At 29.5% G+C, this 14,155-nt stretch overlaps 2 protein-coding genes across 5 annotated transcripts in view; both read left to right on the top strand.

Annotated features, from left to right (window-relative positions):
• Positions 1 to 330: 330 nt before the first annotated feature.
• LOC113372584 lies at positions 331 to 13,140 on the top strand. 4 transcript variants are annotated; one of them, XM_026612939.1, is made up of 6 exons: positions 340 to 531; positions 8,138 to 8,216; positions 10,667 to 10,780; positions 12,166 to 12,281; positions 12,420 to 12,679; positions 12,762 to 13,140. In XM_026612939.1, exons 3-6 carry the CDS (start codon positions 10,682 to 10,684, stop codon positions 13,004 to 13,006), a joined length of 720 nt encoding a protein of 239 aa, XP_026468724.1. In that variant the 5' UTR covers positions 340 to 531; positions 8,138 to 8,216; positions 10,667 to 10,681; the 3' UTR covers positions 13,007 to 13,140. The 4 variants fall into 4 exon arrangements, with proteins under 4 accessions (XP_026468721.1, XP_026468724.1, XP_026468722.1 ...); XM_026612938.1 differs by lacking the exon at positions 340 to 531 and adding an exon at positions 7,956 to 8,033; XM_026612936.1 differs by lacking the exon at positions 8,138 to 8,216 and having other exon boundaries at positions 331 to 531.
• An 806-nt stretch (positions 13,141 to 13,946) lies between these two features.
• Positions 13,947 to 14,155, top strand: part of LOC113373299 (nuclear distribution protein nudE-like 1-B) — a 71,787-nt gene continuing 71,578 nt past the window's right edge. Inside the window, exon 1 of the mRNA XM_026613609.1 lies at positions 13,947 to 14,089. The gene's annotated coding sequence lies outside the window, so the exon portion shown is untranslated. The remainder of the gene's footprint in view (positions 14,090 to 14,155) is intronic.

Here is a 14,155-nt window from a genome sequence, read left to right as displayed (position 1 = left end):
GACTACTAACTAATATTCTCAAAATAGTTGTAGTATTTTAAACAATTGTTTAAATTATATTAACGTATTCATAGAAATATTTATTTATGATATATGAAACATTTTAGATATATGTATAAACCAATATATTCTAATTTTGTCTAAGTGTAACATATTTAAGGCTATTTTGTATTTGCATGATCGACTCGATTATAAATAGTTTGTTTTTAAGAATATAACATGAGATATGCGAAAAAATAATCCGTTAACGGTTTTTAACGAGATCATTTTAACGGATAATGTTTTGCATAAGTGATAGCGCTTTGAAGTCCTTAGCCAATCGGAGCCTAGACAAGTGGACAAGATGTCCTACATGACTGGCGTAATGGATGTAATGATGTAATCGTGTCATTGCATTTTTGTCAATGCATCGGTAAAATAAATAAAATTTTTGATGCCTAAAATATTATATGTATCTGGTGAAATATTGATACTGTGAAAAATATGCAGCATGATGACAAGGACACGGACAAGGAAAAGACGTGCGAAGTGGTGAGTAATATATAACTCTTTAGTGCACATTTTTCTGAATTATTTAGTAATGAAACAAACATTTGTGGAGCTGTTATCGATAACATTCAACTCGTATTTATATATTTATTGCGGTTGATTATTTGTTTAATGACGAAGCGTATATATAGCGAATGAAAATCGATTTGAGTTCACGCAGACGTACATTTTATTGCAATTTGCAAACAGTCACACATTCTTTCTTCGCCACAATATTGAGCATTTGTAGGATCATATCATTTTGCTGTTTAGACGTAAATCCAGAGTTATTCTTGGAGTCCTATAGTCTATAGTACTTGACTATAATACACACTTTTGATTCGGGACCTATAATTTAGTTACTTTGTTGTTTTCTGACGGCTTTCTTCTTTCTTGTAATATTGTATAGTATTATCTACTGTTTATTACATTATTAATATCTGATCATATCTAAAAAAGCAAACACCGTAGTGAGAAGTACGTGGTGCCTCGGCGGAAAATTATTCCACAATAACTTCAGCAGAAGAATAAAGATGTTTGACAGTTTGGCAGTCGAAGTGTTCGCTTACCCTGCAGAGATTTGGGGTTGGAGAGAGATCGCAGAGCTCGAAAGAGTACAGAAGAGATACTTGAAATAGATACTAGGTCTGGAGTCCTGTACTCCAGATTATGTACTCTATGAGGAACTAAAACGAGACAAATTACATCTGAGATTAGCTAAGAGAGCAATTAATTATGAAGAGAAGCAGTTAAAGACAGGAGAGAATGCCATAGCGAAGGAGTGTATTAGCGAAAGAAGAAGAGATAAAGGGGATAAAGAGAGGTTGGATGAAAGGAGAACATATAAATAATAACAAACACTGGCTGAACCCTGAAGAACAAAGATGTGAGCTGTGCGGGAAGGAGGAGGACACGGTTGAGCATTGGAAAGAAAGATGCGCGATGTTAGAGAGAACAAGCATTTCTATAGAAGACGTTCACTGTGGCAAGAATGACAAGAAAGTCTAGGCTGGTTGAAAACAATCAAATGCATGAAGAAAACAAAGAAAAAAGAGTTATTTGGACTACCAGTCTAAAACGCTAAAGTTATTAGATCCCTCTGATTAGGCTTTTCTTTTTATTTTATTGTATATAAAGTAGGTTTAAGGTATTACTGTGGATCAAGATAATGATGTATTTGTAGGCCATTAGGGTGAAATAAATAAATAATAAAAAAAAAAGATCAAATCATGTCAGAACAAATTTTTACATTTTTGACATTTTCGACATTTTATTGGCCGATGTTCGTCTGCATATTGTTGCATTTTATTGTCGGTTCAAGAAGTAGATAGACGGAGTGAATACATTAAATTCTAACATTGTCTAGTGACGGAGTTATTTCCTCTTCTACGATCTACAATCAGATCGACAGATTGATTTTTTACATTGTTCTGATAACTGCCCACGGTAATCTTGCTTGCTTTTTGTTGATGACCTAAGGAAGGAGCCTGCTCTATAGGCTTTGGCGGGAACAAATTTATATTTTCAATAGTATAGATTTTAGTTAAACCTAAAAAATTCAGAAAAAGTGAGAAATTCACCAATTTTTCGCAACTGAAATGCGCAAATAGATTTTTAAGCCACTAAAGCAGGAAAAAACTATTTTATAGATCGCAACTGAAATAAATCATGTTTTTCGATAAAAAAATTCGCTTGATTGTTTAAAACGTAGGTCAATTATAACTTTTCTTAAGGTTTTTTAGGCTCAACTAGGAGAAACTTTAATCCTGAATACAATCAATTTTGTCTCGTTTCGATAGGACGTTCACTTTTTTCCCATCTTTCCCGCCAATTAAGTAAAATCGAAAAAATGAAAAACCGAACCGAATGAAAATCGACGTCCAAGTTTTCGCCTGACGACGCTTGCTCACGTTTTCTTCTTTAACTCCGAAAATAATTGGAATTTGTTTCTGGAATTTTAGGGATATATTCTTGGCTAGTTTTGGAATACATTTTTGTGAAAAGATCGATTTTTAAACCACTAAAGCAGGAAAAAACTATTTTATAGATCAGGACTCTGACTTGTCGATTGACACTCCCCGAGGGCTTTTGCTGGTATTTTTTGTTTAAATTCAATTGATTTAGTTGTTTGTCGTTTGATTTAAAATTATAGTATTCAGTATAATTAGTATTTTGATAATTAGCAATATGTAAAGTTAGGATATTTCTAAAACAACAGAAACGGTTTGCTCCGAACATTTTATTTGTATTTTATTATTTGTAATTAGGAAAAATTGTTGTATGCACCTATATAATAATTTCAATATCTTGTAGGAACGCTTTTCATGTAATTTAGCAGTGTGCGAATTTTGGACGTTTTCTCACATTTCTTTGAATGCCTTGAAAATTTTTCTCCGACCTCTGTGTTTTATATACTTCAATAAAAACTAGATAAATTTTACTAAAACCTGGTAGAACCTATTATTTAAGCTAGTATATTAAAATTTTGAATAATTTGTAGTTGAAATGCGGACTTTAGTGTCTTTGAACACTTGTGATAAATGATCTTAGGACATTTTTTAATTTTCTTTAATAACTTTAATTTCCATACTGGGCATTATATTTGCTTGCATTAGTAAAAACTAGATAAAATTTACTAAAGTTTAGTCAAAAATGATTGATACACTTGAAAATAGAAATTTTGAATAATTCGTAGTTGAAATGCAGACAGTGCTTAGAACACTGGCAAATTTTCCATTGGTACATTTGCGATTTGGTACAGTTTTTCACTTTTCTTCAAATAATTTATAATAATCATCTCGGGCATAATAAAATGTTTACATTAATGAAACTAGATAAAATTAACTAATGTAGTAAAACTGTGTTGTATACACTTGATGTTGAAATTTTGAATAATTCGTAGTTGAAATGCGGGCTTTAGTATTTTTATAGTTTGCAATACATGAGTTTTTGGTACTATTACTTAGTTTTTTCAAATATTAACTTTTCTTCGAATAACTTTTAATTTTCATACTGCACATATAATTTGCTTACATTAGTAAAAACTAGATAAAATTTACTAAAATATAGTATAAACTGTTTGATATTGTACAAACACTTTGATATTGAAATTTTGAATAATTCGTAGTTGAATGCGCACCTAATTAGTATTTCCATAACGGCAATATATTGATTTAGGACATTTTTTTAGTTTTTTTCCAAATAATTTATAATTTTCATTTCTGACATTATAATATGTTTAGATTAGTAAAAAAATAGATAAAATTTACTAAAATGTAGTAAAACTGTTGTGCACTTTGATATTGAAATTTTGAATAATTCGTAGTTGAAATGCGGACTTTCGTACTCTCAATTTGCCAACTTGCTCCGGCTAAGAGGCTAAGATGTGTGTAAATTTATACAATTTTTTTCTAAAATGACAAACACGTTTGGAAAAATTGACCGCAGTACTCACATTATGATGCTCTATTGCAATTCGTCATACTTAAAAATCACTCCTCTATTAAATATTTTTAGTTGATTCATTAAGTCAATTGTCAACTTGCCTTAAGGCAAAATGTCGCCCAAACCTTGTTAAATTAATATTTTATCAAATAGTGGCTAAAATTTTCAAATTTTCTACTCCACAACGTCATACGTTAAAATAACTTTGTCCCAAATACTTTCGTAAATGATTTATGATCTGTTTTGAATATCTGACATTTTAATTCGGACGTAATCTGCAAAGATTAAAAGATGATCGGGATTAAAATATTTCATTTGTTTTATCAGACATATTTTATTTCAAATACTTTATATAATCTGCCTTTGTTTGACGCAAGTCATTAACTTTTAACCATCACATCACATATTGTTGTGAAAGATTTTCAATTTATTTGTTTTTGAATATTAAAGGATGAAGTAAACAAATACAAAATTAATAATAGACAAATACTGAATGCTTTGCGAGAGTAATTCTTTGAACAAACGTCATACAAAATATATGTAAGACAAATTTTGCTCTTATCTTTGGAACTTTTGAAACATTTTGAAAGCGGTTCAGATGTTTTTGAGACAATTTCAGTGAAATACATATAAACCGACATACAAAACTTTTTCCAAATTCTTTCTCAAACGATTCAGAATGACTTGAAACTTTGAGAACATAATAAATTATCAAATAGTGTTTTTTGTAATGAGTAAACGTAAACCTTTTCTTCGGGATATTCAAAATGTAACTAGCGGTGTATGGCATCGTGTCTTAAGGCAAATTGCTGGAACTTCCCGTACCGTAACAAAATATTCGCGGAATATTAAATGTTTTCAAATATATTATTACGAATACTGTAACTTTCATTATTTTTGCTATCTTGCTATATCTGAGCAAATCAAATGTTGCCTAATTTACGCAAAATTGAAAAAGTGCTCCCGCATAGTCACAGTCTAAACGCATTCGCAAATAATTCTGTGCAATAATTTTCACTTATACTGTGCTTAGCTTGACGGCATTTTCACATTTTTTAATAGTTTTCGTTTTCACAAAATTGGAAAATTGCTCCAGTAACGTAAACAGTCTAAACGCACTTGGGTAAACATTTGTACCAGAGTGGCGCTTAGACTATGCTAAGTCTGGGTAATTATTTGAATTTTCAATCCAAAATTTCCAAAAGCAATCATTTTGTTGAAACAAGCAGAAAGTTCTTTGAATCATTTAAATCAGACGCTTAGTTCTCTCAAAAACAGCCATTTTTTTAACAGTTAGCTCTGTATCTCCGAAACCGCTGGGCCTACCTTTGCTAAAAATTAATAACCACTTTTCCGTCATTACGAACTGAATGTTTTTTGATCATACAAATCGGATGATCCGTTCTCTCAAAAACTCGATTTTCTGCACTCTTTGCTTCATATCTTCGAAACGGCTGGGCCTGCCTTTGCCAAAAACTTATCAGCACATCTCCCTATCAATAGGAATCGAATGTTTTTTAAACCATTCAAATCGGTTGATCCGTGCGCCCGAAAACGTGGACGAAAAAATGCGGACATACAAAACACACACACACATTTCATTTAGTTTCTGAGGTATGCCAGTAAAATGCTCAGAAACCTTCAAAACGTCGAGAAATGCAAACATTTTCATTTTCGATTTTCGGCCCATTACTATAACTGCCCTAAGGGAAGTTAATTAAGAATAGTAGATTATTACAATACAAAAAATTTATATTACTCACTATTAATATTTAAATTTTCTTTTTTACTTTGTATTATTTGAATAGCAATTAGAACTTAATAGTTTTATTATGAACTGTTGTTGTAATGTTACCAACCCAATGGTCGGTCTATCTTTATTCCTAAAAAATATACATAGTTTTTAAATTTAAATGAATACTAACAGATGACAAAAGCGAAATCTAATAAAAAATCTGTTTCTAGAATTGTTTTTCAAATTATATATCAATCAAACTTTTAATCTCAATTTAAATCGATATTATGAAGAGGCTTTTCTAGATGTCAACCCAATGGTTGACATATCTCTACCTGATGTGCTATTCTGTTGAAAGTTTCAAACGACGTAACATACTTCTTTTATAAATTTCTAATTAACAACAAAAACAAATATGATTATTAAAGTTTAATCTAAAATTACTTGGGTGTAATTAATTTTACTCAAAATATTTAATTTGTTAAAACAAAAAAAATTAATATAAAATTTGAATACATCTTTATACTTTGTGATGAATTTTGCTTTCATTGATGAAATTTTAATTCCAATTCATGAATTTAGGAAAATTGTAATATATTTTAAAATTATTATCTTATAATTAAATCTTGTTAGTAGACAATTACTGGTTTTACATATTTTTATGACACATAAATTTATTTAAATTCAAATACGTATATCTGATTATTTAATACATACATTACATTTTATAATTTCAAGTATAAGTTATTAAAAAAATTAAATTAACTTAAAATTCTAGTAGAAATTATTAAAAAATATTTTTATAATTCTAAATTAAATATAGTATAAATTATTAAAAAACTAAATTAATTTAAAATTATAGTATATTAATGAAAAAGTATTATATTTTTATGCATTTTAACAACTCATCAGAAGAAATATATTAACATATTATATTTGATGAATCTAATATGTTTATAATACATAATTATTATATATAGCATATAATTTAATTATTTAATTGTAATTGATGGTTGTGTTTCAGTAAGAAAATTTCAATTTTAGAATTTAGATGAGTTTGTTATAAATTTATAACAAAAGTTTCAAATATGTTCTAAATATGAATTTTAAAACGATCTTGTTCATATCAATCGATCAATAAATCAGTTGCTAAATCTATATCAAATCAAATTAAAGGGAATATTAATGGAGAGCTGGCCGAAATAATGTAATTTCAATTAATATTTATTTTAGGAATTAAAAACATATTGTTCCTTTGTTTATTATAGCTGCATTGAAGATTTTGGGATGTATTAATTCACTCCTGTAGTTACTAATAATGAATTTTTCCATACGTTCACAGGCCGCTTCAGTTCGAGCAAAATCTTTGAAAGCGTTGATATACCTTTAGCTTTACATGAAGACGATGAGCTAGCAAGCAAATTGAAATTATTTAAGCATAATTATCAAAAGAGACTTTCAAGTTTAACTTGGGATAAGAGCCCTTATAATCAAGCGATTGCTATCAAGACTTACATGATGTCTTTCTGAGAGTGGACGAAGACAACAATTTGGGCTCTCTAAATGGTGCAGGGTTTGGGATACGATGGTTTCGATATGTTTTGACTCCTTTTTATTCTTTATTTTTATTATTATTTTTTAGGAATTACATTTTATTTCATATCTGGTGGATGCCCTAATTGCAAACTTTGTCATAATGAAAGATTGTAAAACAATGATACATATTCTTACACAAGAAGTCGATGATCCTTTAATTCCAATTGATTGGAATGATGTTCTCGTCTGCAAGACTAGCAACTACTGGAGAATATCCAGAGGATAGAGCGACTGATAACATGGTGGTAAACTAGTAATACATATACCCATAGATGATAATTAAGCAAGCTTGATCTGTTTTTTGACCTTAAGGAGAGGACGGGGTACTTACGTTCTGTAGATGTATACAAGTCCCTTATTGGTCCCTATTGGTTAATATTAATTGAACATCAAATTATTACGAAAACATTTATGTTGCGTATCAGCTATAATGTTAGTGGAAAAACAAAGATAATAGTAAGTTCCTTTTTGGTTCTACAGATACAGCAGCAGGTGAGGTTGTCCGGATGGAGCAACGAGACAGTTTCAGATATTCAGATAAGGTATCACGAGACATCCAATTATGTTCTAGAACATTATTATGTAATAAGCACGTTGATGCAACATAAGTGTAAAGATAAAGATAATAATAATTACATTCCTGGTTCTGAAGGTACAGCTGGTGAACGCCCCTCGCCCCTGAGAACACTTCAGAGATCCCTGGGTCGCGTACCGATTAGGATTCACATAAGTATATTTTAATATTAATTGACTTATTGTGTAATAAATACGTTAATTTTACGTTAGTGTAAAAATAAAGATAATAATAATTATATTCTTGTTCTGACGTTCCAGCTAGTTAACCCTCAACAATCGTCACCCTCATGCCCGGGATCACTCCCAATGCATGGCATAGGGCTAAACAGGCATCTTGGTATGTTTTAATATTAAATATATTAAACGTTATTATGTAATAAATACGTTCATGTTACATAACGTGTGTAAAGTAAGTGTGAAGATAAAGATAATTATAATTTCCTTCTTGGTCTAGGACAGTGATCCCCAAATTTGTCTCACTCAGCGCCCCCTTTCCAGAAAAACTATTACTCAGCGCCCCCCTAATTTTTTTTCCATTTCAATAGCAATTAATAAGGTATATAAGAATTATTATTTCTGTAAAAGATAAATTGACGAATAAGAAACCAATTTTGATAGAGTACGCTATTTTAATAAATCATAAAACATTCGGAAAAAATTGAACCATCAGTGAATTTCAAGTCTTCTAGGCCCGCAAGTCACTGTATTGAATTCTTCAGATATATTACGGATATATTTGTAATGAAATGCAATTGCAAAACATTTGATGATTCATTTATTAAAATAATGGACGTTATCAAAATTAATCCTTTAATCTTTCAAAAGAAGGTTGTAAAATAACATCAAAGTTTGAAATTATTAAACTATTATTATTATTATCTTATTATTTCTAATATTGCTATTTTGTTATATTTATTATTATCTTTCACTTATTGTTTTTATAGTATTATTTACAGAAATTTTATTTATTAACTTCCCGAAGGAAAAGTTTGTTTTCATCAAACAATCCGAATCGCTAATTTTATATATTCTCGACGTTTCAAGCCATTCTGAATCGAATGAGACCAAATTTGGAAAAAGTATGGGTATGTGTGAGAACAGATTTTTTGCCGTAAATCGACGTTTTATCAAAAACGGCTGGACCGATTTCAAAAATTTAAAAACCATTCGATGTATCTCGATGAGGACTAGCGTTGCTCAGTTTTGCGCTACGATCGGCCGGGCCGTTTTCTTGTAATAAAGTGTTAATAAACAATTTTTTCGACGATTTTTTTTTATATTTTTTTGACGATAGATACCATAGTCTTGTAGATCATACTAAAATATTATGGCCCTACGACAACTCGTTTAACTTTAAAAATTCGTCAAAGTTTGCAAAAATTAGTATCGTTTTTTTGGCATTTGTCAAAATTAGACCTTTTATCGACGTTTTCTCAAAAACGCAGAAAGTTAAAAGCCATTTGATGTATCTCGATGAGGACTATCGTTTGTCAGTTTTGTGCGACGATCTCCCAAGCCGTTTCTTTGCAAAACGTGTTAAACGTTTCGTCCACATTTAAGCTCATACTACCGAATCGATTTTGAAAATTCAAAAACTGTTCGAAAGATATTAGTTGGGAAAGATACTGATTAGTTTTAGGTGAAAATCTACCGAGCCGTTTGCTTGTAATTAACTCTTGAAAAAAAAATTCAAGCCGATTTTTATAGATATATATAATGGTCTTATAGAACTTACTGTAATATTGCGGCCTTACGACAAGTAGTTTAATTTTAAAAATTCATCAAAGTTTGAGAAAATGAGTTGTTTTTTGACGTTTGTTAAAATTTAAATTAGACGATTTACTTAGTATAACGATAGTGTTCGTTCGTTTTCAAATATGCGTTATAAATCCACTCGGAACACTTTCAATCGCTCATAAATTAATTTATTTTTTATTGATTAAGTCGATTATTTACGCATATGGGGAAGTTCATATAACTTGCCTCAAGGCAAAATACCAATACCAACTAGTTTGTTTATTATAGCTGCATTGAAGATTTTGGGATGTATTTATTATATCTACAATTGGTCTAAAATAATGTATCATCTAGATTTCAAAATGTTATTGGATGGGTTGTGTTTATGATATGAGAGAAACAGTTGTTGTATTAATTGTCCTTGCTTTAATTTCAGCTCTTTTTTGTTAATTTTTCTGTTTTATTTCAATGAAAAACAGTATTAATTCTTCTGGCGCGCTTCGAAAAAAACGGGATTGTTGCATTTTACGTAGAAAAACCGAGTTTTGCGTTTATAAACTAAGTATAGTCTTTACGTTTTCGGCATGAGAGTTCACAAAGCTTTTTCCTTTCAAGTGTTGTTGGGCCGCTTTTCTTAGCAACATATACTGCATGAATCTAAAATAATATAATGAAACATTTAAAAAATACATGAAATGCGAGATAGATAAAGAAAAAAGCGGCGCCTTCAATTCTTCTTCAATTTTCTGCCAACTCCACTACTACTTGTATTTTTTATCAGAATCAACCTGTTATCATATGATTAAAAACGTAACATGGGTAAGAAAAGATCTTTTGACTAATAGTCGCAGTTGTAAATGACGTTATTTCAAAATTGATAAAATTTGAATTTGGAGGGGTCATTCGGGAAAATGTATAAAAGACCTAAGTACTTGCGAAATATATACATCACAAGTTTAGTAATTTATTAATTAGATCGTTTATCCAGTAATTTATATATTCAAAATGTACAAATTGTGTGTTATTTTCTCATTGACCATTGTTGGCCAGGTTTGGGGACATGGAATGTTGTTGGAGCCGATTGCCAGGACATCCCTTTGGCGGGAAGACGACTCAGTTTTGGCAAATTACGATGACAATGGATTATTCTGTGGAGGCAGACAGGTAGAATAATAATATATATATATATATATATATATATATATATATATATTATAAATAATTCATAATAAATTCTGCGTCTATATCATTATGGAACATATGCAATTTTTTTTAGTAGCCCTTATAATGCCTTAATCGTATGCTAATCTAGTGATTTTTACTCCGGAGTAGTTCATTATTATACAGTTGATTTTTTATCAAAAATTTCTATTATTTCTATTTCTACGATTTTTGTTATCTTGTTATGGACACGCGCTAAGTGCGATTTTCAATTTACATGAATTATCAAAAACAACAAGTGGCCTATTGATAACAAGAAGTTAATAACGGGAATTAAAATTTCAAAGTCTAAAATTCGATGTGATTTTGGTGATTAAGAATAACATGGAGATTTTGTTATCTTTAGAAGCGATATACACGCATTTATATATTAAGGTAGATCTGATTTATAGATACAGAAAAATTAAATCTTAATTAATTTCAAACAAAATTTTTTATTCAAGTTTTTTTTTTTTATATGTAATTATTTTTATGTTTTTGTTCCTTACATTTTACAGAAAACGCGTGCGATTTTTTTTTGCTTATTTTAAAAGTTTCTGAAGAATGAGACATTCCATATCTCAGAAACGTAGAACTAATTATAAATTAAAAATCAATTAATATATATATTTTGTTGATACAAGAAATTCAGTTCAAAAGTTTTTTTTTCTATTAACGTTTCTGAACTATGCATGTTCCATCTTCAGGACTTTTGCCAAGAAAACGATCTTCATTCAAAAATTAAAATTTATGACACAAATGCAGCGTTCAAACGTTCATACATAATAAATAGTTAAATAATTCATTGTTTTTTTTATTACCTCTGTTTTACTGCTACGTATTGTAAAATAAATTATTATATCATAACATTATTTATAAAAATAATGAATTAAAAATTATTATACAATATTAGTATATATATATATATATATATATATATATATATATATATATATGTAGCAGTAATTGTTACTGATAGGATACTAAATTATTCACTATACTAGTTATATATAAAAATATTAAAAATTATTCTGACAATATTATTACTATTAATTAAATATATTTTAAATTTAAAAAAAAATTCTGCCATTATTTAGATGCGCGTTATCGAATCGTATACATTTGCAATGAAAATTTTATTTTATCTTTGACTGTATAATAGACATACAAATATTGATTAATTTTTACTAATTATATAATATACTTACATTGCATTTACTTTATATATAATTTATGTCAACGTAATTGCTCATATGGCATACAATTTGATTATATATTATATGTTACAAACAATAATTAGTCAAAATAAGTTTAATATTGACTAAATTATATTATTTGTTTGTCAACAGGTACAATGGGAACTAAATGGTGGTAAATGTGGAATTTGTGGTGATGATTACGCTCTTCCCAGGCCGAGGCCTAGTGAATTGGGAGGCATGTACGATTTTGGAAAAGTTCCCAGGAAGTAAGTTCAGCAATCATAAGATAAGACTAAATATTTCGTTAAACAAACATTTATTTAATTATTTAATGATTATTTAACCTATGATGCCCCTTTATTGTTTACTCAATCTTTTATTAAATTTAGTTATCTATTCCCCAGGTATCTCCAAGGCGGACAAATGCCTGTAGGAGTAATGTTGACTGCCAATCATCTAGGATACTTCAAATTTGCTCTCTGTCCAGTAGATGTTTGGGGAGAAGAATCAGAGGAATGTTTTGCTGCATATCCTCTCAATCTTACTACTGGTGAGGATCGTCTGCCTGTACCCACAAGCGAGGTTGGCTGGTACAATGCCACTTTACAACTACCGGAAGATGTTACTTGCAGACATTGTGTGGTTCAATGGACATACATCACAGGTAAAGGAACTAAAAATAATAATAATTTGCTTATTGCATAATAAAATAGGATCAGTTCATAATGATTTCATCTGTTCTGTAGGTAATTCTTGGGGAATCTGTCCATCCGGAGAAGGAAAATTGGGTTGTGGACAAGAACAAGAAAATTTCAGAACATGTTCTGACATTGCTATTTTCAGTAAAGAGGCACATCAATGGTGGGAGGATATTGTACATGCTCATCAAGCCATTTATCCAAATCCTGAAATCAACGAAACACAAGACAATGAAATTCCAGAGGTAATTGAGGACATTGTTGCTAGATTTCTTTTAAAGTTGCGACACTAGGAGTTCATAACTAGAACTGTGAAGAATTTTTGCATTTTGAGCAGTAGAATGATTTTACTGATTGATTACTTAGTCTTTAATCTAATTTCATTGCTTGAATTAGCACTTTTTCCCTTGATTTGTAAATATTAGAATACCAAGATCTTTTTCAGTATTATAATTTATTTAAATTTATTACTATATTGTTTTCTGTTTGTGAGTGTATTAATAATAATTATTAGTTCTCAAATTAGTATTTAGTTTTTCAAATAATGTATTTGTAGAAATATATTTTATTTATGATATATGAAATATTTTATTGTTCAAGCTTAGATATAATATAAATTGAAATTATAGGAAACATAAACATCACTACATGTGAATATATATAATTAATCTAGAAGTTATGTGCAGCATTTACGTCACCATAAATTGTTTATTACTGCATTAAACCGTGATATCTAGAAAATTATGTAACAATTATAAAAGGAGTTTTTACATATTTTTCACTATAGTACTTTATGAAGACTGTAATAAATTCAGACAGTGAAATTAAAATAACACAATAAATAATTATGAATGAACCTACAATGTATTATGCATGAGCTCTAACAATAATATACTGCTACTATTATTCATTGAATGCCATAATATGTATCCATATTACTCATATTTTAAATTTAAACTTTTAATACAATATTTTTTTATATAACGTGTGCGTTAGTTTTTTTTTAAAAGAGCATTCAATTTGTAAGAAAAATAATCCGTTAAGGATTTTAACGGTTATTAACGGATAATTTTTTGAGCAGGTTGTAACCCCATAAAGTCCTTAGCCAATCAGAAATCACTTACAAGCGAGACGTAAATTGTGTCACGGCCTCATGGCGTTCATACGAGCCGGCTAAATAGAAAATGAATGTTTTACGTTTAAATGTGATGGCTTTTGTAATATGTATCAAGTGAAATTGTGCTTTCGGGCGATTTTGTGAAAATATCCAGGATGATGAGAAGGACACAATATATGGCGTCAATGTATTGCACAATTATTCCATATTCAACCGGCAACGCCGTTTGTAGGTTGTGCGCATGTTATCTTGATAAAAGGTTAGTGATATTTAATTTTTAGTATCCATTTTTATTAGTTACATTGTAATGAAACTATCTATATTC

The sequence above is a fragment of the Ctenocephalides felis genome, unplaced genomic scaffold, assembly GCF_003426905.1.
Source record: "Ctenocephalides felis isolate EL2017-DRISC unplaced genomic scaffold, ASM342690v1 CF-g0.4_SCAFFOLD_01604, whole genome shotgun sequence".
In the NCBI taxonomy this organism is placed as follows: domain Eukaryota; kingdom Metazoa; phylum Arthropoda; class Insecta; order Siphonaptera; family Pulicidae; genus Ctenocephalides; species Ctenocephalides felis.
Note: the sequence above shows the minus strand (reverse complement) of the source record. Positions and strands in the feature narration are given on the sequence as shown.

Excerpts from the sequence above, each read along its gene's own strand:
- LOC113372584 (XM_026612936.1), top strand. The coding sequence starts at position 484 with ATGCAGCATGATGACAAGGACACGGACAAGGAAAAGACGTGCGAAGTG. Across the intron at positions 532-10,666 it reads AGGAAAAGACGTGCGAAGTG|GTTTGGGGACATGGAATGTT; the intron begins GTGAGTAATATA and ends ATTGTTGGCCAG. Across the intron at positions 10,781-12,165 it reads TATTCTGTGGAGGCAGACAG|GTACAATGGGAACTAAATGG; the intron begins GTAGAATAATAA and ends GTTTGTCAACAG.